Source organism: Mesoplodon bidens (assembly GCF_964165515.1).
Source record: "Mesoplodon bidens genome assembly, chromosome: 18".
Classification (NCBI taxonomy): Eukaryota; Metazoa; Chordata; class Mammalia; order Artiodactyla; family Ziphiidae; genus Mesoplodon; species Mesoplodon bidens.
Window position 1 is genome coordinate 40,504,939 of NC_138175.1, and position 26,593 is coordinate 40,531,531.

Sequence of the window (26,593 nt, forward strand, 5' to 3'; positions counted from 1 at the left end):
TGTTAGGTAGGTATTGGAGCAGAGATGATTGTTAGGGCAAGGCCAATTCCATGCATTAAGCATTAATTGGGTGCTTACTGTGTACAGAGGCTGTAGGAGAGAGAGGTCACAAGAGTTTTGAAATAAGAGGAAAAGTATGGGCAACGTTATCCTTGAAAAGTCTCTTAAATAGCCCATGCATAGCAATATGTTAATTAAAGCACAATACCTTTATATAAGGAAAAATTGTGTGTGCAGTAATTAACACACAAACAAAACTTAATCGCATATTTTAATTCATTAAACAGGCACAGGGAAGAGCTGACTTTGCTAAAATTAAATATGCTTATGAACCAGCACTAGTGCACGAATTAAGCTCCTACCGTCAGATGCAGCGCTCAACGACTGGGGGCATTAGGGGGACACAAGGCTAAGACAGGGCTCATCTCCGTGAACTGAGCGTCGATCTTCCCTAGAATGAAAGTTTCCAAAGGGCTAGAGTTCAGCTTAGCCTCCAGCTAAGCCAGCCGCCGCCGCGCCGCTCCTGCGCCACGCGATCACCGGGGGCGTGACGAAGGGCGGAGGCTGCGTGCGCTTCCCAGCGTGCCGCGCTGGGCGGGACGAGGGGCGGGGCCTACGGGGGAGGTGCGGAGGAGGAGCGGCCGCCACAGGACGCCTGGCTCGGCCCAGCCACCGGATCGGGGCTTCTCGCGTTCAACGGCCGGCCTGTTGCTCCGAGCCCGCAGCGGCGGGGGCGCTGGCGGCAGCGGGCGGCATGCGCGTGTGAGATGCGGCCGCGGGCAGCCCGGACGCGAGCAGCTGCCGCCGCGGTAGCAGAGAAGTGGGGCGCGGCCTCCTCAGCGCGGGGCGCGCAGTGCATGAGGGCGAGCACGCGGGCGCTGGGCAGCCGCCGGCCACGCCGCCTTCATAAACACTTATTTAGGACTCGTTCGCCCCGCTGAGGCCCCGGCGCCCCGCCATGGAGGCTCCGCCCGACCCCGGGCCCCACGCCTCGGCCTCAGCCTCGGCCGCGGCGCCGCTGCGCGCCCCAGAGGTGGCGCGGCTCCGCGAGGAGCAGGAAAAGGTAACAGGCCGCGCTCTGTCCCGCGCTTCCGCCGGTGGTCTCGGGAGGCGCCCTTGCCCAGGCGCGTCCTCGGTGCCCCGTTCCCCCTCCACGGGGCTGGGGGCTGACCCCCGCTCGCCCCCGCCGACCCCGTCCTGCCCTCGGTGGGCCGCAGCCCTTTGGTCCCGGCCTAGCTCAACCCGGACCCCGAACGGGGGAGGAGCATAGCCTCCAGGCCTGGAAAGCGTGTTGGGGAAACTTTTGTCACGTGCTTTCGTTGTCTTGTCTGGAGCACTTTGACCTTCGAAGGGAGGGGAGGGTTGGGGAAAAGAGATGCGATAATCTGTTTAACTTGCGTATGAAAGTGAGTTTTTAATCTTAATGCGTACAGCAGTGCGTGGGAATATTCTCGGTGAAGGACAGGCTGTGAATTAATAGTTCACCTTATTTTTTTTTTTAGCTTGTTACCTCATCGTTGGTAAAATGTATACTCTTTGTTGCTCTTTATCTGATTGCACTTAAAAGTTTTACTAGGTTTGTAATGCTAACGTTTCATGTGCAGTTTCAGCTTTGGTTTAGTATTTGTCATGATAGAATGCTGTTTTATTAAATTTTAACTTCAATTATATAAATGAGTTTTAATCTACCAGTAAAGAGGAAAGAAAGTTTTGCATTTCCTAATGGGATTGTATATGAACAAGTATACCAGTCTAAGAAATACAGTGTTATTGTTTAATCTGAGATTTTTTTCCCTTTGGATTCTGTATCATTTGTTTGTTTCTATCTTTGAAATTCTTATTTTGAAAGGCAACGTTTCATTTACTTAAAATGTGTCATATTGAGAGTATCATGGTTATAAAGGTAAGGAAGTTGTTTAAAAACTATAAACACTGGGAATTCCTAACTTTTTCTACTGAGCATTTCTGTATAAAAATGACTACTTACATAGGTGTACTGGTATACCCAGTTTAGCTAGATAAGGAACTTTTTATAGAACTTAAATCCTGGTTTGCTTGGAAATAACCTGTTAGGATGAATTGTGGGAACCTTTCCTACTTTGTTCTGGTTGTTCTAAATTATTTTGTGCTTTGGATTTCCCTTTCTGAGAGGCGTTTTTTTTTTTTTTTTCTAATACCATATACAATGGTTGGGTTTTATACTTGGCCTTCTTCAAGTTGGGGGTTTAAAAATTCAAGTTCGATGCGTTTAAATTGTAAGACTGTGATTTTTTTTTTCTTTCTTTAAGAGAAGAATAAATAAAGAAGAAAAGACAGCCCTTCATGAAACCAATTTGTTCATTTTCGGCAAAAACTATTTACATTTTTTAGTCTTTTAGAAAAGGTGAAACAGACCCTCAGAAAATGGTGCTCCCATTGTCTTTCTTTCTGTAGAGGAATTAACTCTCTCCTCCTTCATAGTATGATGTTTGCATACTGCTGACTTGATATGTTTTCTCCTATTTGGCATGTTAAAAAGAGAAATCCTTGGTTTTATTCTGATGTTCGTGTGTCTGAAATACAAAGGATACGGTTTGGGGGTGCTCTGAACAGCTTTCTGGTATGGTATCCAGTTGCATTTGAAAACTGCCTTCTCAAGTTACAGTCCTATGGGAACCTGGATGACAGTTTTCAGTAGACATTGAGTATGGTACCAGATTACTTTTCTGTGCTGTGTTAATGTTATTTTGGCACATAAAATAAGCATGTGTATGTCTGTCATGGGTATGTAAAATCATTCCCAGTTCATGATAAATTCCCTCAGTAAATGGACTAGACTGTATTTTATCGGATCTGCTTCAGTGGACAGGAGAGACCCATGAGGCCACAAAATAAACTGGTTAGATAGCTATCCTTTAATTATAGTTCAGTATAGGAAAACTTTATCTAGTAAATAGTAAATAAATAAATAAATAAATCAGTCAAATTTTTGTGAGGGACTTTAGGCTTTAAAACCAACCCAGCAACTGTAGGAGTACAGTGAACTCTAGTAAGTGGAAGTGTTGGGACATGCTTGGAAGGAAAAGGAAAAAAATGTCATAGGAGTTTTATAGTATAGCAGTTAGTATTTCTTTATATAAGTCTAATTAAATGTGTTTTAGGACTTGCCTTTCCCTACCAGGGTTCTGTGAGAGAATTAGATCCTGACGAAAATTATTTGAATGACTATATTTTCAGTTTTCCCTAGGATGGTAGCTAGCTAGTAGGCTCTAGATGCAGAGGAGAGAAGTGAATTCTTTATATGCAATGGATACCTTAGGTTCAGGGCATTATTTTCTCTGGGAACCTTAAGAATGGCTGCTAGGTAAAGTGGTTTAAATGTTGCTCATCAATTTTTTGCTTTTTAATTCAGATAAGGAGTATAACACATTTTATCTTGGTCCCTCTCTCTGTTTTTTCCTTGTTTATCCTTTGGAGCACTGAATAACAAGGAAAAAAATTAGTAACCTAAGGAAAAAGACAAAGGAGGGGGGCATGAAAGATCCACAACTTCAGTAAATGACAACATCTGTAGTAAATGGACAGGATCAAATACTTGAATATTGTTCTCATTTTTGACATTAATGCTGACATTTTCAAAAAAATATTTTTTGGTTAAAACTTCTGTTTATTTCTTTTTTTTTTAATCTAGCAAAAAGACATGTACAGAAAGGTTCCCTGCAGGTTTGTTTATAGTAATGAAAAAGCTAAAAATTCAACATAAGGGGATTGGTATGAGGAGATTTTATGCAGTCATTAAAAATTGTAGAACACTATGTGGTGTGGTTAGTTATGTTTATATGTATATAAATATTCACACAGTTTATATAGGAAAATGCACCACTAAATGTTTTAAAAGCACACAATTTAACTTTTTATTTTACCTGAAAGTGAGTGAATTGAATGGGATTTTTTTTTTCCAAGAAAGGCTATTGATAAAACCTAATCAATTTTAATGAAAGATGGGATGTTGTATCTTTAATTGCTAAATATTTTCTGCTCCTGTCAAATTGCTCTTGGCTGGTTTGAACACCAGTTAGGCAGGTTTGTTTCTTACTCCAGAGCAGATAGGTGTTCAGATATCTGTTCCCCAAGTGGTTTCCTTTTCTTTTTTCCTTGGAGATTTGTTTATTGTTAATTCTCTATCCAAAGATACAGGGACAAGAGGGAACTTGGATCATCTTTTTTTCCCCCTCTTTTCTTTTAACTAAATCTGTTTTTGCCAATAGGAGTAAAGTATTTGGTGGAAAAAATGGAATCTACTTAGAAGACTCTCTGGACTGTTCTATGCCATAAAAGTTAAACCTAGGACTGCAGTGGAGTGTCTTGGGCTTTTCTAGGGAAGTTTCCTTTTGTTAAATCTGGTTCTGTCTTTGAATTGCATTACTGAAATACTGGTTTCTTGGCTAAGGTGATGTTTCTATCTGAGTTTTATATCTCCAGATGCTATTATCTTTAACAGAATTATTGAGATTCTGCCATATAGTATTGTGGAAAAAGTGGTATATAGTATTGTTTTCCTTGGTTTATTTGCAGGATAATGGTAACTTTGGAATATTCATGAAGATAATGTTATTATTTAGTTTATTGTAATTATAACTGAGTGACTCATGTAATTTGGAATTTTGGAATAACGTACACTTTCTTGATATAGAACCTGGGGAATTAAATGCATTAAGAGTAAATATTTCAAATTTTTATAAAGCAGAACAGCTAATTTAACTTTGGTTTGCATATTTCTTATGATAAACTGCACATAGTTTAGGAAACTGTCAGTCATGTACTCCATACCACAGGTATTCTTCTTTCCAAGCCCAGAATCCAAGCATATAATTTTTCAGCTGATATTTATTGAGTACCTGCTACCTGCCGGATTGTACCTACTTAATGCCTTCCTCTGCTGAGGAGGCAGTAGTAAACAAAGTCTTTGTTTTCACAGGGATCACATTCTAGTGGTAAGGTTATGGAATAGGCATATTTAAAATGACAGATGGTTTGTGATAGGTAAGGAGCTGTACTAGATCATTGTTAAAGATTTTGGTTTTTATTTTTGTGAGGTGAGAAACCATTGGAATGTGTTTTGAGAATCATACTAATCTTAAATGACAAGAATCCATTTGTCATGCGTGAAGGGAGGAATGATGGGATTATGGGATTGCGTTGTATAGAATAAATTTTTTTGTGTGCCAGGCATTGTGATAGACGTTTACAAATTTGATGTTAGAGTCTTCATTAACTTTCTTTAATTTTTCAGGTGGACAGTTTAGGTTTTTTCTAGTTTTTGCCCTGAACTTTCTTATGGAGTATTTGTGTCTTCAGTTTTGCTTATAATGCTTGTTTTTCAAAGTGCTTATGCCAATTTACATTCCTATCAGCAGTTGTGTAAGTTCCAGCTATTCCACGTCCTCATCACCACTTGGTACTGTCTGTCCTTTCCGTATTTGGTAGCCATTCTAGTAATAACTAATGAATGAGGTTGATAACCTTTTCAGGTATTTATTGGCTATTTGCATTTTTTTGTAAAATAAAATGCTTTTTCTAAATTGAATAGTTATAAGTAGTTTATTGAAGAATGTGTATTTGATCTTTCTAATGTAGTTCTTTTCTTTTATCATTTTTAAGAAAGGCAGAGTCGTAAGAATATTTGCTTACTGCCAAAGATACATTTTGTAGCTAATTGGGTTTTCAGAACTCATAACTTGTGAGTTATATTTTATTTTAAAAGTTTGTTTTGGTTGTTGTTAGTGATTATTATCATGCCAGTCATGTGCTATGAGAAGAAACAGCTTTGGTTTTAGTCTTTTATTAGTAAACATTATAATACAGTATTTCAAGGGGAGAAAATCAATATTCATTGTGTTAGGCCTCTCCAGATTGGAGTATAAGACAAGAATAGTTCCAAAACACTGATGGGGAAAGGGAGAAGAAGGTGCACGGGGTCTAAGCTGTGATCATAACTGTTTGATTTTGTTCTCCTAATGTTGTCAGATTGGGTTTTAAAATCTTTTAGCTTGTATCATTCTTGCCTTCATCTCCAGATTAGTGAGTCTAGATCTTTTTAGTCTGTCCTAAGGCAGTTTTTCTTTCTTTCTTTTCTTTTTTTTTTTTTAAAGTAGCAGCTTTTTATTTTCAAAAATTGTAAAACAACAGAAAAGTTTAAAGAATAGTTTGAGTCATCAATCCTATTTTGTCTCATTTGCCTTTTCTTTCTCTTTCTGTATTTTCTTTTCTTTTTTTCCTTGTAGAACCATTTGAAAGTAAATTGCAGATATTATCATGTCCTAATACTTAAGCATATATCATTTTGGAGCAAGGTCGTTCTTCTACATAATCATATCTTTTTTTTTCACCCAAGAAATGAACATTGACACACAATAATATTAGTTGGCATATTCATATTTTCTCAGTTTTTCTAAAAGTGTTCTTTTTAACATTTTTCAATCCAAGATCCCGTCACAGGCTGCATTTAGCGTCTTATCTCTTTAATTTCCTTTCATCTGAAACAATCCCTCTACATTCTTTTGTTTTTATGAAATTGGTATTTTTGAAGAGTTTACAACAGTTTACTTACAGAATGCCCACAATTTAGAGATGTCTGATGAATGTACTTATGAAGAAACAGAATTAAATAATCATTTTTGGCAAGAATAATACATAGTTGATGATGACTTCCTATTGCATCACAGCAGGAGACATACAATGTTACTTTATTCTATTATTGGTGTTGCTAATTACTTGTTTAAGATGGTACCTGAGATATCTCTTCACCTTAGGTACCTGTTCCCTTGTGTAAGGAATAAGAACTTTAAAAGTACTTATTAAATACTTGAAGCCATTGTAAATATCCTGTTCCCCAACAACCCTTTACCATGGATGATCCTTGCCTGAATCAATTATTATATCCGTGTTTGCAAATTAGTGGTTTTCTAACCATCTACGTTTATAGCTGGCATTTTTCTGTAAAGAGGAGCCCTTTCCCCCCCTTTTAGTATTAGTGTAGACCCTTTTTATTTGTTTTTTAATTCAGTGTGTTACAATTTTTCCTTTTTCCTTTTGATGCTCGAATTGTCCTAAATTTGGCCAGTGGGAGCCCCTTCAAGCTGACTCCGGCATCCTTTTGGCATTTCTCATGATCCTTTTGGTCATGACCTTTTTTTCTGGCACAAGGTGTCCCAGGCTTCCCTTGTAGCTTTCTTGTCTTATTTCTGAAATTAACTATTTCTTCAAAGAGCCCTGGTTCTTTTTAATGAGAAATGCTGAGAAACCTAGACCTGGGCCCAAGTTGTGCTCATTGCCACTGGGATATTATTGCATCAAGGCTCTTTCAGTGGACAGGGCTAAGAAATGTATTAACCTTCAGTATACCAGGAAAAATAGTCATCACCATTTACCATCTAGGTCCAAGGGATCTTTTTACTTTTTATTTTATTTTATTTTTATTTATTTATTTATTTATTTCTTTTTGCGGTATGCGGGCCTCTCACTCCTGTGGCCTCTCCCACTGCGGAGCACAGGCTCCGGACGCGCAGGCCCAGCGGCCACGGCTCACGGGCCCAGCCGCTCCGCGGCATATGGGATCCTCCCAGACCGGGGCACGAACCCGTATCCCCTGCATCGGCAGGCGGACTCTCAACCACTGCGCCACCAGGGAGGCCCCTACTTTTTATTTTTTAAAGTAATTTTTACAAGTAATGTACAGAAGTAAGGATAAGGGATCGTGAAACCCATTTTTATTGGATATTTTAATAAGAATTTAAACACAGTAATCTTCTTTGTATTAAGTAAAGTTTGGTGCACAAAGATCATAAGAGATTTAAGAATATTGCCACATATCTTTTTAGAAAAATGTCCGAGTTCTTGTTGCAGACTGTTACATGATGAAGTTCTTCTTGTTGAATGACTAAGTGGGTGGGAATACCCTACTTTTTTTTGTTGTTCTTAGAAGTATATTGTTCGTTTATTGATTCTTTTCTCCTTCAAGTCGGTCCCCCTTTATTCAACATCTGCTATATTCAGATATATGTAGTTCTCTTCCTGGTTGGCATGGTCTGTTCTAGAACTTAGGGAGGTACAAAAATAAACCATTTACATAATTCCTGCTTTCAAGTGCTTCAGGGTTTTCTTCCCTAATCTCTGTCCTCAAGAAGCCTAAAAACTTATCGGAGTGGGAAAAAATAGAATTTAGAGATCTTTTTTTCCAGCAATAACCAGTTTTTTTTTTAATTTTATTTATTTATTTATGGCTGTGCTGGGTCTTCGCTTCTGTGCGAGGGCTTTCTCTAGTTGCGGCAAGCGGGGGCCACTCCTCATCACGGTGTGCGGGCCCCTCACTATCGCGGCCCCTCCCGCTGCGGAGCACAGGCTCCAGACGCGCAGGCTCAGCAGTTGCGGCCCATGGGGCCAGCCGCTCCGCGGCATGTGGGATCCCCCCAGAGCAGGGCCTGAACCCGTGTGTCCTGCACCGGCAGGTGGACCCTCAACCACTGCCCCACCAGGGAAGCCCCTTAACCAGTTTTAAGTGTACAGTCCAGTGAGATTAATTACATTCACTGTGATGCAACTATCACTTTTACTTGAAGGTTAATGTAGGATGGGCTCCCAGATGGAGAACTCTTGGCTGTCCTACCATCAGCTCTGCCTTGCTCTATGGTTATCAGTTTTCCCCAGATCAAGAGTAGGCAGGTACAAGTAGTGGGCTCACAACGTTTAACCTCAACTGGTTTTTCTAAGTTATTTTGTACATTTTTCAGCAGCGAAACCAAACTGGGTCTTCAGGCTTTATTTCCGTTTCTTGCAAGGGAAGAGCTTTTATACCACTGGACATGTTTTGGTTTTTCCTCAATGAGAATTTTAACCATCTTTTGTATTGTTTCTACAATAATTTGTAAAGCTATTTATTTTTAACTGCTTTTTTTAAACTTTTCGGGTCAACTTTTTTATATTGCACTTATTTGTCAAAATATAGATACATAATACTGGTAAAAATCTTTTTTTGTTTCTAATGAAACATTATTGAGACTCTTCTTTTTTAACAGTATGGAGTGAGGGTAACTTGTTTCAATTAGCTGAATTAACCAAACTTCAGAATATTTAGATTTAAAGATCATAGAAACTACGGGTAGTCAAACTTTTTTTTTTTTTTTTTTTTTTTTAAGGCACAGAGCTTTCTTCATTAAAATAAAACCTTATTCAAAAATCCAGTATGTAAAACAGATGAAAGCTAAGTTACTCTCCTTTAATGAGGGAGAAGTTGCGTGTGTGGAGGGGCTGGGAGGGGGATGAGTATCTCTGTTCCTTGCACCCACTTTCAGTAGCTGCCAGGGAAGTGGTCCAAGGAACTAAACTAAACTTACCAGTGTTTTAGTCCAACTTCTGATTTCACAGATGGGGAACTGAGAACTAGTGCCCAATTCTCCCCTCCTTTGAGCCCCTGGTAATCTCTAATCTACTTTCTTTCTATATGAATTTGCCAATTCTAGATATTTCATAGATGTAGAATCGTAAAATACTTGTCCTTTCGTGATTGGCTTAATGTTTTCAAGGTTCATCTGTGTTGTGGCATGTATTACAACTTTACTCCTTTTTATGGCTGAATAATATTCCGTTGTATGCATATAGCACATTTTGTTTATCCATTCAACTGTTGATGAACACATGGATTGTTTCCACTTTTTTACTCTTGGAATAATGTGGCTATGAACGTTGGTGTATGAGTTATCTGTTATAGTCCCTGTTTTCAGTTCTTTGGGATATATACCCAGGAGTGGAATTGCTGAGTCACAAGGTAATACTGTGTTTAACTTTTTGAGGAACTGCCAAACTGTTTTCCACAGCGTTGGCACAGTTTTACATTCCAACCAGCAATGTTATGAGGTTTCCAATTTCTCCACGTCCTTGTCAACACTTTCCTTTTTTTTTTTTTTTTTGGAATAGAGCTATCCTAATAGGTGTTAATGATATTGACCTATTGTGATTTTGATTTGCATTTCTCTAATGAAAAAGGATGTTGAGCATCTTTTCATGTGTGTGTGTTTTTTTGTTTGTTTTTGTTTTTTTGGGCTGTGCTGGGTCTTAGTTGCAGTACATGGGATCTTTAGTTGTGGCATGCATACGGGATCTAGTTCCCTGACCAGGGATCAAACTCCGGACCCCTGCATTGGGAGCATGGAGTCTTACCCACTGGACCACCAGGGAAGTCCCTTTTTGTGTGTTTATTGGCCATTTTTGTATTATCTTTGGAGAAATGTCTATGTAAGTCCTTTGTCTATTTTTAAATTGGGTCATCTTTTTTTTTTGTTTGTTTTTGCAGTACGCGGTTCTTTCACTGTTGTGGCCTCTCCCATTGTGGAGCACAGGCTCCGGATGCACAAGCTCAGCGGCCATGGCTCACGGGCCCAGCCGCTCCGTGGCATGTGGGATCCTCCCAGACCGGGGCACAAACCCATGTCCCCTGCATCAGCAGGTGCACTCTCAACCACTGCGCCACCAGGGAAGCCCTGGGTCGTCTTTTTGTTGTTGAGTTGTAGTTGTTCTTTATTTATTCTAGGTATTTAAACCCTTTTCAGATATATGATTTACAAATATTTTCTCCCATACTGTATGCTGTCTTTTCACTTTAATGATAATGTCCTTTTATGCACAAAAGTTTAAAAATTTTTTTTAAATTTTTTATTTTATTTTATTTATTTTTTGGCTGCGTTGGATCTTCATTGCTGTGCGTGGGCTTTCTCTAGTTGTTGCGAGCAGGGGCTACTTTCCGTTGTGGTGCGTGGGCTTCTCATTGCTGTGGCTTCTCTTATTGTGGAGCACAAGTTCTAGGCGCATGGGCTTCAGTAGTTGTGGCTCATGGGCTCTAGAGTGGAGGCTCAGTAGTTGTGGCACACAGGCTTTGTTGCTCCACGGCATGTGGGATCTTCCCGGACCAGGGCTTGAACCTGTGTCTCCTGCATTGGCAGGCGGATTCTTAACCACTGCGCCACCAGTGAAGTCCCAAGTTTTTAAATTTTGATTAAGTCCAGTTTATCTATTTTTTCTTTTTTTGTTCCTGCTTTTGGTGTCATATGTAGAAACCCATTGCCAAATCCAAGTTCATGAAGATTTACACCTAGGTTTTCTTCTGAGAGTTTTATGGTTTTAGCTCTTTTAGGTCATTGATCAACTTTGAGTTAATTTTGTTTATTACTCATTGATTGTTGAGTTTTGAGAAAATTCACCTAGGATATTGTCGTCTGAAGATTCATAATCTAAGATTTAATTTATATTAATATTTTCACCATCATCTGTATCTAGTTGTGCTATCCAAAATGGTGGCCACTAACTACATGTGGCTATTAAGTTTAAAATTCTAATTAAGTAAAATTTTAAAAAATTAAGTTTCTCAGTCATAATAGCCACATTTCAAGTGCTCAATAGCCACATGTGGCCATTGGCTATTGCATTGGACAGTGTTGACTTTGAAGATTTCTATCATCAAAGAAAATCCTGTTGGACAGTGCTGGTGAAGAGAGCTGTTATCTTTTTTATTCATAGTTTAATTTGTTTAACAATTGTGAAGTGTCTTTCTCTGTCACTTTTCTTCTCCTTCCCATTATGGACAGAAAATGAAAATTTCTGAATTGTCAACTGTGTTTGAAAGCTAAAATCAGTCTACAAAGGTGGTGTCTTCATTAGTCTTATACACTTTTTTGAAAGATGATGTAGTACTTTGGTCAATGCAGTAAGAAAACTGAAGAATGATTTTTACTATTGATAGCATATTCCTTCTAGATGATTCCATGATTCCTCAATTACTTGTTATATAGTTTTCTTTAAGCATAGTTTGGGAAAATTGATGAGTAATCATGAAATCATTATTAGGGTGATGAAACAAGACGCAGGAAATATATAATCAGTAAGATCTTATAATGTGTCTTAGGCTTATGAAAAGGTTCAATGTACTCATATATAATTGCAAGATAGAATGAGTTTTAGCCGTTTTTTGAAGTAAATTTTCTCTTTATTCTTTGCAGTATCTGAGAATAGAAGTCATGAAATATCAATCCTTGCAAATAGAACTGTTCAAAAACAAACTAAAAACTAAAATTGGGTTCAGTGGATCCTGATACTTTGCATTCAGATCCATTACCACAAAATTCTTCTTCAACTACCCCCATCTATATTTGAATCTCCTTTTTTCTGTAGTGAAACCTTGTTCTCAATAACATCTATATTTATTCATGTCCTTTATTCCACAGTATACACAAAATAGTTTTAGAATTACTACATTGATACCACTGCCAACAGCAAACCTATGAGTGAAGTTCATGATTTCATTGCAGTTCAATTTATTCTTGCAGAATTAACCCCCTTGGGGTATGCAGTTAGGTAATGATCTCAAAAGTTACTTGAATTATTATTTTTTTCAGTGCAGTTATATTTTGGATTTGATATACAATTTGTATTGAATTTTAGTGTTTGCTTTTTTATCAATTTGACTTTATGAGTCTGTAAAACATTTGCATTGTTTAAAATCACAACTATATCAAAAGGTATAGTGAGGTAATTCATTCCCATCCCTGCTCCTACCTACCCCTATCGGTAATCTTTACATTAATTTCTAGTTTATCCTTCTTGTATTTCTTGAAAAATAAATACTAAAATTTGCTGTCTTATCCCCCCTCCACCTTCTTATATAAAAGGTAGCATATTATATTTGCCCCTCGATTTTCTCATTAACTGACACATCTGGGAGTCTTTGATTCACAGAGATCTTTCTCATCATATTTTGTGGTTGCATAGTACTCAGGTATATTATCAGGTATTCATCTGGTATCTTACTGATGGGCATTTTGGTGGTTTTCAGTTTTTTGATAGTACTAATAATGTTGCAGTGAATCACTCTGTGCGTATGTTTCTCATAGGTGAAGTCCTCAAGGTGGTTTAGTGGCCAGAAGGTAAACTGGTTTAGCTTTATAAGCCATATATAATTACCTTTTTGAACAATTGGTTCTAACTTTCAATTTAGTCTACAGCATTAAATAAAAAGAGGTAAGAGGACTCGATGTTCAAAAACTGGAGAACAGTGTTTTGAGTTCCTTGAATTGGCTATTTCTTGTGATCTCCACAGCCATTTTCAAGTTATCATTTTTTACTTGGAGGCTGGTCTTGATGGTTCCACTCTTGCTCCCCTTCTACCTTTTTTCCAGAGATGTCTCTCTTTTTCTGGCAATGTAAATCGAATTATGTAATTTTGTCACTCTCTCTACTGCTTATAATCCTTTGGTGGCTTCCCATTGTACTTAAGAGTGAAATCCAGGGTCATTAAAATGTGATTTGAGGGCTTCCCTGGTGGCGCAGTGGTTGAGAGTCTGCCTGCTAATGCAGGGGACACGGGTTCGAGCCCTGGTCTGGGAGGATCCCACATGCCACGGAGCAACTAGGCCCGTGAGCCACAGCTACTGAGCCTGCGCGTCTGGAGCCTGTGCTCCGCAACAAGAGAGGCCGCGATAGTGAAAGGCCCGCGCACCGCGATGAAGAGTGGCCCCCGCTTGCCACAACTAGAGAAAGCCCTCGCACAGAAACGAAGACCCAACACAGCAAAAATAAATAAATAAATTACTAAAAAAAATAAAGAGCCCTTTTAAAAAAAAAAAATGTGATTTGAGACCCTTGTGTTGTTGGGCTCATCTCTTTCTAGGTTAATTTCAGGGTACTCACTACTTATTTACTCTACCTTAAGATAATGACATGTTTTGGGGGACAGTACCCTAAATGTGTTTGTTTAAAAAATCTTTCTTTCCTTCGTTTGTTCGTTCGTTTGTTCTAGAAATCCTAATACAGTATAGCAAACAGTAACCCATTTAATGTATGGATTTGGCCATTATTCCTTATCCTTTGATTTCTTGATTTTATGAACCGAGTAATATTAAAGTTATTGAAAATGAGTGCCTTTTCCCAAAGAACAAAAAGACAAAACTGAGTTACGTGTCAGGCACTGTCCTAGATACTGCGATACACAAGGTTTCTTTTCTGCCCTCAAAGGACTTAAAATTTGTATGGAAACATGTTAACAGAAAACGTAATGCAGTGTGATAATTGCTCTGTTTCTAATTCTTTGCTTTTCAACCTACTGTAAACTAGGTGCTACCTCTGTCTTTTCATTGAAATTACTCTACCTAAAGTTTTTATTATATTTCACTTGCCAAACTCAGTGGACCATTTTGCAGATCTGGCCTTACTTGGCCTCTGTGCTTTATTTGAAACTTTTATTGTTCCCTGGTAAACTCTTGAAACTCTCTGTACCATAGGAACTTTTGTGACTCTATTTTTTTATGGCTCTATCTTTTTCCATTTCTACTTAGTCTCCTTAGTGTCTTCATCTAATGCTTAAATGTTGGTGATCCCTGTACTTTACATCACTGACAGTCGTCTCTTCTCACTCTGCATGTCCTCAAATACTCCTATATGCACTCTGCTCTCCCAGACCTGTTGGCTGTTGGGCAGCTTCACTTGGATGGCCCACAAACAGCTCAATCTCATTTACTAAAGTTAATTTATTATCTTTGTCCCTAATATACATGCTGTACATACTCATCCTGATTTTGGGCAACATTATTTAAACCAGAGTCTTTTCAGCCTCCCTGATCCATCTTTTAATTTACTAGATCTTGTCAGTTGTTTCTTTCTTTCTTTTTTATTTAATTTTATTTTTTGGCGGCACTGTGTGGCTTGAAGGATCTTAGTTCCCCAAGCATTGAACCCGGGCCACCACAGTGATAGTGCTGAGTCCTAACCACTGGACCACCAGGGAATTCCCTGTAAATCCTTTCTATGTAATCCATACCTTGTATCTTGAGGCACCAATAGCTTGTCTTAATTAGGCTCTTACTCAAAAAATAATATTTCAGATTTTTCAGTTAAATGTTACTATGTTTTTTTGATATTGTCAGTCTTTAATTGTTAACATTCTGATGTTACCTGATTGTGTTTTTATTTTTACAGTTCTAATCTGTGAACATGTTATATCTCTATTTAGGGTCTTTAAATTTTCTCATCTGTCACTTAGTTGGACTTTTTCTACTCATTTTACCATGTTTTCCACTTGTCACATATTTTTTTATTCCTTTATTTCTCTTCCTTTTGTGTTAGTAAAATATTTGTATTCTATTTTAAACTCTCTTTAGCTTTATAGTTGTATGGTTTTTATTTTCCTTTTAGTTATTATCCTAGAGACTACAATATTTCTTTTTTTTATTACAGTCTACCTTAAATTAGTAGGAAATTATTCATAAATCTTCTGAAATTTTGCCGCTTAGGAAATTATTCACATAATCTTTTGATGGTTTAATTTCATGAACCAACCCTCCCTTATTTGTGCTATTGTCATATATTTTACTTCTACAATGTTTTTGTAACTCCCTTCACCCCAAAATTAGGCTTATTATTCTTTTAAACATTCTATTGTAATTTTTTTTTAGTTCTGAGCTGGGAGGTGATTTTTTTCCCCAACACTTTAAAGATACCATTCCATTATCTTTTGACTTCTTTCATTTCTGTTAGTCTTCCATCAGTCTTATTGTTTTTTTCCCTGAAAAATTTTTATATATTTCATCCTCTATCTGCTTTTGGACTTTTCATCATTGGTTTTTAGGCATTTGATTATGATGTGTCTAGATTTGGTTTTCCTTGTATTTAGCCTGCTTTGAACATGTAGTTTATTAATTAATTAATTTATTTTTGCTGTGTTGGGTCTTCGTTTCTGTGCGAGGGCTTTCTCTAGTTGTGGCAAGTGGGGGCCACTTTTCATCGCAGTGCACGGGCCTCTCACTATCGCGGCCTGTCTTGTGGTGGAGCACAGGCTCCAGACGCGCAGGCTCAGCAGTTGTGGCTCACGGGCCTAGTTGCTCCGCGATATGTGGGATCCTCCCAGACCAGGGCTTGAACCCGTGTCCCCTGCGTTAGCAGGCAGATTCTCAACCACTGCGCCACCAGGGAAGTCCCATGTAGTTTATTAAATCTGTAATTTGATGACTTGTCAGTTTAGAAAATTCTTATCTAATCTGCAGATGCTGGTTTTATGTCATTGTCTCCTCCACTTCTGGTACTCTGGATACACGTATTAGACATTTTTCATTGTCTCATATATCTTACTCTCTTTTCTGTATTTTCTTGCTGCCTCTTGATCTGTATGCCGTTTTGGATACCTTCTTCTGACCTGTGTTCCTGTTAACTAATTCTGTTCTTATGTATCTAACCTACTGGTAAAATCCTTTTATTAAATGCTTAATCTCAGTTACAGTATTTATTCCAAGAATTTATGTTTTGACATTTCTTTAATGAATTCTAGGCCTGTTTTGACATCTTCAGTCTTCCCTCTGTTTTCATGAATATATTAATCATAAAAGTATGTCTTATAACTGCAGTATGTAAATTAAATGGAGCTCTGTTTCTGTTTATTTTTTTCTCTTGATTTCTCATCAGCTCCTGTTGTCACAGACTTCTTTGTAGTTTTTGATTGGATGCCAGACATTGTAGTGAAAAATTGTAGACTCTTGATGATACCTTCCTACAAAGAGAGGTAAATTTTCTTTAAGCAGCCAGAGTACTAGTGGATCAACACAACTCAGTTGAGAGTTGGTTTTGGATTTTGTTAGGGCTGGTCTCTTTCAGTTTTGCTCTTATTCCTAGCATGTAGCCTTTACTTCTGAGGCATAGCTCTAATTCCATATGGAGTATGTCTTTTTCATAGATTATGTGGTCATGTATTTGTAGTTTTGTTTCTCTTCTGTTGCATTGGATTATTTGCCTGTAGTTGCACCAGTACCACACTTTCTTACTAGGGCTTGATATAGTAAAATTCCTCTAGCTTTGTTGTTCTTGAAGATTACTTTTACTGTTCTTGACCTTCTGCTTTTCCATGAATATTTTAAAATCAGCTCTGCAGTACTCACAAAATAACCTTCTAGGGTTTTGTTTGGAGTGCATTGAATCTAAAGATCAATTTGGGGAGCATTGACATGTTTACACCAATCCATGAACATGGTATATCTTTTTATTTAGTTCCTCTGTAACTTCCTTCAGTAGTTTAAGTATATAAATCTTGCGTGTCTTGTATATTCATCTCTAGGTGTTTGTTATTTTTTATTGCGTTTTGTAATTTGCTGTTCATCTTTTGCTAGTATATAGACATATACTTGATTTTTGTATACTGACTGTTAAATTTACTTGAATTCCATAATTGTTTATCTGTATATTTTGATAGTATGTGTATAGATATATACAGACACATTGTCTGAATGATAGCAGTTGTCTTCTTTCCAGGTTGTTACGCTTTAGTTTTATTTATTTGCCTTATTGAATGAAATAGGACCTTTAGTATAGTGTTTATTAAAAGTAGTGATAGTAGGCTTCCTTATATAGTTCTGCGTATGAGGCGAACAGCTTTAAATATTCACTGTTACAGATGATGTTTGCTGTAGACTTTTGGTAGATACTCTGAAAATAAGAAAATGTTCTCCTGTTCTGCTAGTTTTAACATGAATGGATATTGAATTTTATCAAATGCTTTTTCTGTGTTTATTAAGATGTTACTGAGGTGAATTACTTTGATTTTTAAAAATACTGAAACACTATTACATTCTTGGAGAAAGCCCCCTTGCTTATGTTGGTGTTTATCTTTTTATATATTGCCAGATTAAATTTTATATTGTTTTGTTAAGGTATTTTGTTTCTGTGTCTGTGAAGGATATTGGTCTACAATTTTCTTTACTTGTAATGTCCATGTTAGGTTTTGGTTCCAAGGTCATGCTGACCTCATAAAACAACTATCATTTTTGTGTATTTTATAAAAAACTTTGTATGTTATTGGTATTGATTCTAACTTAAATATTTGGAATAATTTTCCAGTGAGGCTGTCTAGGCCTTGTATTTTCCTTGTATGGATATTTTAAAATTTGGAAATATCTGTAGTTTTGGTAGTGATGTCCTTTTTTTTTTAATTCCTGTTATTTGTAACTTGTATGTGTCTTGTCTTCTTGATTTGTCTTCTTAGGGGTTTATCAGTCTTTTTTTTTTTTTTTTTTGCAGTACACGGGCCTCTCACTGTTGTGGCCTCTCCTGTTGCGGAGCACAGGCTCCGGACGCGCAGGCTCAGCGGCCATGGCTCACGGGCCTAGTTGCTCCGCAGCATGTGGGATCCTCCTGGACCGGGGCACGAACCCGTGTCCCCTGCATCAGCGGGCTGACTCTCAATCACTGTGCCACCAGGGAAGCCCAGGGGTTTATCAGTCTCAATCAGTCTTTTTAAAGAACGAATTTTAGACTATTGATTTTCCTTTTGTAAGTTGCTTTCTTACGTAAGTTGCTTTCTGCTTTTATCTTTTTCTTCCTTTTAACAATTTCCCATTGGCTGTAATTTTTTCTAGCTTCTTGAGATAAAAGCTCCTAGAGATGCAAAAGTCATTGATTTTTACTATTCTTTCTTTAGAACATATATTCTTTGAGTTTTAAAATTTTCTCTGATAATTACCTTAGGTACCTCACACATTATGTATGTTATTTTCATTATTAGTTAAAATATTTTCTAGTTTTTATTGAGATCTGTTTGTTGACCCAGGAGTTTCTTAGAAACATGTTCCTTAATTTCCAAACACTGAGTAGGTGGGTATTTAGAATCTCCATTATGGTTGTAGATTTATCTTTTTCTCTATTTTTTCAACCTTTGCTTATGCATTTGAAATTATGCTATTTGGTGCATGCAAATTTAGGACTCTAATAAATTCCTGGTCAGTGGGCATTTTTATCAGTCTGAAATATTTTTATCTCTAGTGCTATTTCTTGCCTTGAGGTATCCTTTGTTGAATATTCGTATGACTACATCAGCATATTTTGCTTTGGCTTGTTTCCATGATATATCTTTTCATCTTTTAATTTCAATTTCTTTGTGTACAAAGTGTGTTTCTTATAACAACATATAGTTATGGTTTTAAACAAAACTGGACATCTTTTCCAGTCTGGAAATCTTTTTCTTTTGTCTAGGATATTTAGTCAATTTCTGTATAATAGAAATACTGATATATTTAGTTTCATTTTTATCACTTTTCTACTTCACTTTTTATTTTAAAAATTGTAGTAGAATATGCTTAACAAAATTTGTCCATTTAAATCATTTAAGGTATGCATTTCAGTGGCATTGTGGTGCAACCATCACCACTATCCAGCTCCAGAACTTGCAAAACTGACACTATGTATTAAACACTAACTCCCCATTATCCCTTCCCCTATCCCCTGGTAACTACCATTATCTGTCTCTGTGAATTTGATAACTCTGAGTATCTCATATAAGTGGAATCATACAGTGTTTGTCCATTTGTGCTGGCTTATTTTACTTAATAAAATGTCTTCAAGGTTGATCCGTATTACAGCATATATCAGAATTTCTTTTAAAGACTGAATAATATTCCATTGTATGTATATTACACATATTGTTATTCATCAGTGGACATGGGTTGGTTTCAGTTTTTGGCTATTGTGAATAATGCTGCTGTGAACATGAACGTACGAATATCTGTTTGAGTCCTTGCTTTCAATTCCCTTGGGTATATACCCAGAAGTGGAATTGCTGGATTATATGGTAATTCTGTGTTTCATTTTTGAGGAACCACCATACTGTTTTCCACAGTGGCTGCTCCATTTTACATTCCCACCAACAGTGCACAAGAGTTCTAGTGTTCCAATTTTCCCACATCCTTGCCAACATACCTTATTTTCTTTCTTTTTTTAATAGCTATCCTAATGGGTGTGAAGTGGTTTCTCATTGTCTATTTGACCCACTTTTATGTTCTTTTTTCTCTCTGCTTTTTTGAGCACGTTCCTTTGATTTAATCAGACACATCCTATTGTATTTTCTCCCCTCTGTTAACTTGTTCAAGATACTTTCTTTTTCACCGTGGTACCTTAGTACTCTATTTTATGTATATGTTAGCACTAAGTATACTATATACTTTTACTAAGCTTTTTCTATTATCCTTTTTTATTGGGGAAATTTTTCCTAGAGATTGCAACACACATTCATTCATCCCACTTCTTGCATTGTTGCCTCCATGCATTTTAATTCTGTGTTTTAAACACTACAATACAGTATTTAATTGTTCTATGTGATTAATACCGATTTATCTGTACATTTAAAAAAATTACCTGTACAGTTGCTCTTTAGTTCTTTCTGCTTTTCTATTGCTCCAAATACTTCTTGCAGTAGTTCTTTTTTCCCTTCAGCTTTATTAAGACATAATTAACATATACTGTTGTGTAAGTTTCAGGTATACAGTGTGTTGTTTTGATACATTTATATATTGCACAGTGATTACCACCTTAGCTTGTTAGCTAACACCTCTGTCACATCGCATAATTACCTGTAGTATTTCTTCCAGTGAAAATCTGCTGGTGCAGAATTCTGTTTCTGTGTGAAAATGTTTTTATTTTTCCTTCATGTTGGAGGATCTATTTGCTCTGTACATAATTATAGATTTTCAGTTATTTTTTTCCAACACTTGAAGATTTTATCCTATTTTCCAGTTTGTGTCATCTTTTTGTTGTTGTTGAAGTTAGCTCGAGCTATGACTCTTCTTGTTGCTTCTTTGAAGGTACTGTATCTCTTCCCTGCTCTTTCTCCCTCATGCTGATTATAACATTTTTCTTCGGTTTTCAACAGTGTAACTATGTTGTGCCTTCATATAATTTAAAAAAAAATGTCTCTTGCTTGAGATTCTTAGAGCTTCTCAAATCTGTTGGTTAATACCTTTCTCTCATTTTTAGGAAATCATGTCAAGATCTGTTCAGATACCGCTTCTACCACATTCTCTCTTCCCTCTCTTTGTGGATCTTCAGTTATACAGTGTTTCATATGTCTCTTACTGGTCTTTTCTGTATTTTCCATGTTTTCTTTTTAAATCTCTGGGCTTTATTTATGGTATTTTTTATCAATGTGTCATCCAGTTCAAAATTCTGACTTTTGTGTTTAATCTCCTGTTAACACTGTTTATTGAGCTCATTTTAGACATTTCAGTTAAAGATTATCTTTTTGATCCTTTTCTTGTATAGATATTCTCTAGTGAAATATGCCATGTTTTCATGTATTGCTTCTATCTTTTAACTATTTTTTTGAACATATTAATAATTATATTTTAATGTTTTAGTTTATTAATTCCAGTATGTAGATTGCATATTTATTTGCTTTTGTTTTGTGTTGTTTTTCTTCTTTTCTTCTTGATGTTTGTTCATATGGCCCTATTTCTTGGTAACTTGGTTATTTTTAGTTAAATGTTAGAAATGTAAATACTCCTGAAGTATTTACAGTTAAATATTAATATTTTAGTATCTTTAAAATTGTAGATACTCCTGAAGGTATCTTTCTCTGGAGAAGTTTTCACCCTTCTGCTAGGTTGATAAAATAGGAGTTGGATACCTTAATCCAGGCAGGTACTGAATGGAGTGCAGGTTGGGTTTTGTTTTAGTAAGGTATCAGCCACCTTTGATTCCTTCTTGGCTTTCATCTGAAAACCTAGTTTGTTCACCACATTTCTTTCCTTAAATGCTTCTGAAGTTTTGTTTCATCAGTTCCCTGAGCTCTGCTTTTCACACTTTCAGTTTAGCTTTTTGGCCTTTTCAGCTTCAGAATTTGGCACATCACAAGAAGAAAACAACCATATGCTTAAGACCGCTCATGTCTCTGATTTTGTTATTACAGCCTTCTCAAGACTACTTTAAATTTCTGCTAAGGAAAAACATAGTTCTCAGCCTCTTCCCTGTGCCTAGAGTTGTTCAAGAAAAAAGCATCAACTCACTTCTCCACAGTTATCTCCTGAATTTTAGTCCCTCTTGTTCTCATTGCTTTGGCAATTCTTAGATGCCTTTTAAGAGATGATTTTATATTCATCTGGCTTTTCTAGTTTTCAGAGGGATTACTGGTTTGTTATCAGCTTTTTCTCCCTACTTGGAGGTAGAAGTCTGGAATGAGTTAAGCTGTATAGCTACTTGCAGTGATTTAGTATTAATTTTGCTATAGTTGGCAGTGTTACTTTAAAATAAAAATTTATTCCTGTAATTGGTGCAGGGTGGCATTTCAATTTGTTTTGTCACTTGTGAGGATATTTTTTCCCCGTCATTCTACTGTTATCTTTAATGAATTATTTGTTTTCTTTGAGATCTTCACAGGCGTATTCTCATTTCTACGTAGCAAGTTTACTTACGAAGTTTTCTTCATCAGTTACAAATCACAGAAATGAAAATTTGGAAAGTATTTACTGTAAGAAGCCAGGAGGATCTAGGGTAGGGTTATTTTATTTGTGCGTGTGTGTTTTGTTTTTTTGTACATTTTTGTTGTTACTTTGTAGACCAGCTTTGTTATATTTAGCTTGTGCAAATCCCTTTGTGGTCACCTTTTCGGGTCCAGTATCTGTAATCACCTCAATCTCTCTCTGGGCCCAGGGTAAACTTGATTGGCCCAGTTAGTGTGGATCCTCTGCATTCACACTGGTTGCAGATGGAGAAATGGGGTCCTCTGCCTATTGTAGATGAGAGGAGGGCGGGGTTTTAGGGAGTAAGGTGTGGGAATGGAGAGGAAATGATTGATATCTCTAGTGAAACAATAGGCAGGCAAGCTACAATTCAGGCAGTATGTCACATTCAGAAATACAGGTCACAGTCTCCTGTCTGCAATTCAGAAGTCTTAAAAAACTGAAAACAAAGTTATTTCTAAGTTTTTTTGCATATTCATTTGTCAATGGAACTGATTTGAGTGAGGCATTTTATTCTACTTTGAACATTCGTATGTTTCCTTGCAAGTGTTCTGTAAAGTATGATACGTGTAATGTATTACCTTACTAAATTACAAAAAGTTCTAAATTGAGAAACATTTTTTTCCTGAGGATTTTGGCTAAGTGATTGTAGACCTATACTTCTTTAAAAGGACTTGTTGCACACTTACTGTATGGCAGGTGAGTACATTGGTGAATAAAGTAAATCTGGCCCATATCTCATTACTCTTTCATCCAGTACAATTAGAGTTTCCTGGATATCTAATTCAAATAATACCAGAAACAGAACCCTCCAAACATGTCAGTGGCTTCATTCCTAGAAATATCGCTGGATGTAAATATGTCAGTCTTAACTACTTCCAATGGGATAATGGAAAAGAATATGAAAAAGAATGTCTGTATATGTATAACTGAATCGCCTTGCTGTACAGCAGAAATTAACACAACAGTGTAAATTAACTATACTTCAATACAATAAAAAAAATTTCCAGTGTAAGAAAACTGTATATTTATTAGAATACTTGGCATTATGAATAATAAATGATTGAAAAGAGCCCTAACTTGTAGGTAACACCAACAAGGGAATGAGAAGTACAATACCAAAGCATGTTAGACATGGTTCCAATATTTGTGTAAAAAGAAAGACTGTGTTTGACTATGAGAAATGCATTAGAAGCCTGGGTAGGAGAAAACAGGGCTCAATGTAAAAGTAAGGATTAAGATGATAATTTTGTTTCCATCCGAGCTACATTTTGGAAAAAAACATTTAAGTGTTTTAACAGTGGCTTATAATTGGAGTTAACTTTTGGTAGTAGTAGGCCCACCTTTGTTATTTTCACTTTTCAGCATATTTAAAAAGTAAATTTGTTTAAAGTTTTTATACAGAAACAGTTTATTGTAGTTTATTACTGCTTATTGCTATTTATTTTTTAGGAACCTGTAGTCATTTCCTCCTTTCTTTGCAGAGAGGCTTATTTAAAAGACCTGTAATGTTTTACTAATTTTGTTTAAGTGTACATCTTATATATTTTGGTAATGACATTTATACATCTATTTGATTAATGACAATATGTCCTTTAAGAAATTATTTTCAACCATTTAAGATAATAGTGCATGTCCAGCATCTATTGGTTTTAGCCACCACTGATAATTTTTTCCTTTTTGACTCAGCAGCTTTAAAATTATATGATCTGTTTTGAAGACATAACCTAGCAAAAGAAGCAAACCATGTAAATGTAGACAGCTCTGATTAGTACAATCCTCAGATTGTTACTTCATACATTAACCTGTACAGGGATAATTTGAAATTGCAATACAGTGAGAAAAGTTTTAGAAGTAAAGTGAAGCATTTTTGAGAGAAGTACACATAAACTTACCGTTTCAGGCTTTCTCTTCTAGTCTAGTTTTAATGTGGCACTGTTCTTACCCTGGAAAACTCCTAGGTTGATGCCCCCTTGTGGTCTGTTACCAGAACAAGTAGCACAAATGGATATAAGTAATGGAGGTCTTAATACATGTTAAGTTATCCATTCCTTTCTTTATAACAATTTTTTAAAAGTGGCTTCTGAGGAAAAACAGCAAAGGAAAATTATTCCAGTATTCTATACAGTTTATTGGTTTTAAAACTTACCAAGTATTTTGTAACTGAATGCGCATATATGTTAGCTGGACACTGACCTAAAGAAAAATAGGTTGTTGGGTAGACTATCATTGTTATCCTGGGCATCTAACTCGATTAGTTATAAGTGCCTTAAAAATATGATAAGATGTGATAGTAATTAAAGGCTATCCCACTACCCTCCCCCCCCCCCCGCCCCCCACACACGTAAATGGGGTTTGGGAAAACTTGTTGTTTATACTTTGCTTGACCTGAGAGGGCCAGGAGTTGTATGAGGCATTGGAAGGAATAAAGATTTTTGTTAGTGTATTGGTCAGTTTAAGCTTATTTGCTTTTCCTGACATTATTGGCAAGGTCTTGTTAGTGTGTGAGTGTGGATTTGTGGAGGAGGTGGAGAAGTAGCAGCATCAGTCAGTGTTTTAAGAAAGACTGCAGATATAAACAGCTGCTTTCCCTTTTACCCAGTAAGATTCACGATGGTTGAAAGCAGTCTAATACAGTGAGTATGGGCTTTGAGATTAGATAGACCTGGTTTTAAAACTGATTTTATCTCTTATCAGTTCTTAGGCAGTTATATAATATTGGGGAAGTTACTCCATTTCTGAACATAGGTTTCTTCTCTTTAAGAAAAGGGTTAAGACCCACCTTATTGAACTGTTTCATCATATGAAGTCTTGGCATGTACCACTGTTATTATTACTTCTTAGGGAAAGGGCAATTTTGAGTTATAAAGAAAGTGTACCATAGGATTTTCTTACTCTTGGGCCATAGGTAAAGACCCCTAATGGTAGAATGAATGTGTCTTTTAAGTGGTAAATCAGTTCATAGTCGTTTTTCTTTAGGGCAGACTTAGCGTTGTGCTACTGCAGAAGTACATATTTTACTTATAAATTTTTGGCTATAAGTGTGATTATATTAAAGAATTTACTAGGTCAGTTATTTTAATACTTGAAGCCTACTAACCATTTATTTTTATAAAAATGATTCAATAAGTTTTTTTCTTTAGGAGTAATAGTTGCATGTTTTGGCAGATTAACTTAAAAAAAATAAACTAGTATTGTTGCTCGATTGCCATCTTATTTTTAAAAAGCTTGTGTGAAGGACAACAAAGTAATGAAATGTTTTTTGTTGTTTTGCTTTGTTTTTCAAAAGTTGCTTTTAGAACCAGGCTCACTATCTTAGTCACTTTATTTAATAATAATTAATCTGAGTCCATTTCAGAAGAAATAAGGTTATTTGGAGTTATTTAACTTAACAGGAAAAAAAGATTTTAAAACCCAGATAAGTTCAACTTTGAATCATAAGATTTTCTCCTTTCCACAGATTTCCTTGGCAGCTAAGTTGTAAACGTTTACTAATTTTCTTCTTTTTGAATAATTTGCTATAAAAAAGAAAACTAGAAAGATATCTCAGAATACAAATACAGCTGCTTGGGTTCAAATATTTGTTGGAATTAGGTGGACTATAAATCATGTAAACAAAGATTTAACTGTAGACATACCATCAGAAGGCTATTGTATGTATTCATACCTGCCTCTTTCATGTTTTCCTTTATTTCTTGGGTTCTCAAAATATCTAGCCTACATTTGGATAATGTCTAACTGAAGACTCTTGTTCCAAACCCTGGATGAAACTAATAAAGACTTTAATGAAGACAGTATTTTGGTGGTGAAAATTTCTCTTGTAAATTATGAAATGGATTTTTGGTTTTTTATCCATGAATATCTTGGGGACACTTATTTTAGGAAAGAAAAGGGATGGGGGAAAGATAGCTACAGCAAAGTGGAGTTAAATAGTGAAGGGTGATGGCAAGAATACATGCCATTCTACCAGGAACTTGTTTTTTAAACATAAAAAGCATATGTGCCAAATTTACATATTTACTAATTAAAAAGGCTTCCTGGAAACATTAAGTAGACTTATCTTCTATAACCTTTAACATTGTCACTAATGGATATTGCATAGAAAATTTCATCGAAGGTCCTTTAAATAATGTAAATGATTATGAATATGTAACTAGTTAATATGCAGCTACGAAAGGATTATCATGTAGAGGTTAATGAACATTCTGCTCTTATGGTTTGCAGGGCTTTTCTTTTTGTGCTTTTGGCTCACTTCATGCTTGGAAACACATGCATTGGGATTGGAAAGCATCCTGACTGTTTTT

At 36.4% G+C, this 26,593-nt stretch overlaps 1 protein-coding gene across 1 annotated transcript in view; it reads left to right on the forward strand.

Moving 5' to 3' along the window:
• The first annotated feature begins 622 nt into the window (after positions 1-622).
• URI1 (URI1 prefoldin like chaperone) overlaps positions 623-26,593 on the forward strand; it is a 65,579-nt gene continuing 39,608 nt past the window's right edge. Inside the window, exon 1 of the mRNA XM_081216184.1 lies at positions 623-1,063. Coding sequence (XP_081072310.1) covers positions 959-1,063 — 105 coding nt within the window. The 5' untranslated portion in view covers positions 623-958. The remainder of the gene's footprint in view (positions 1,064-26,593) is intronic.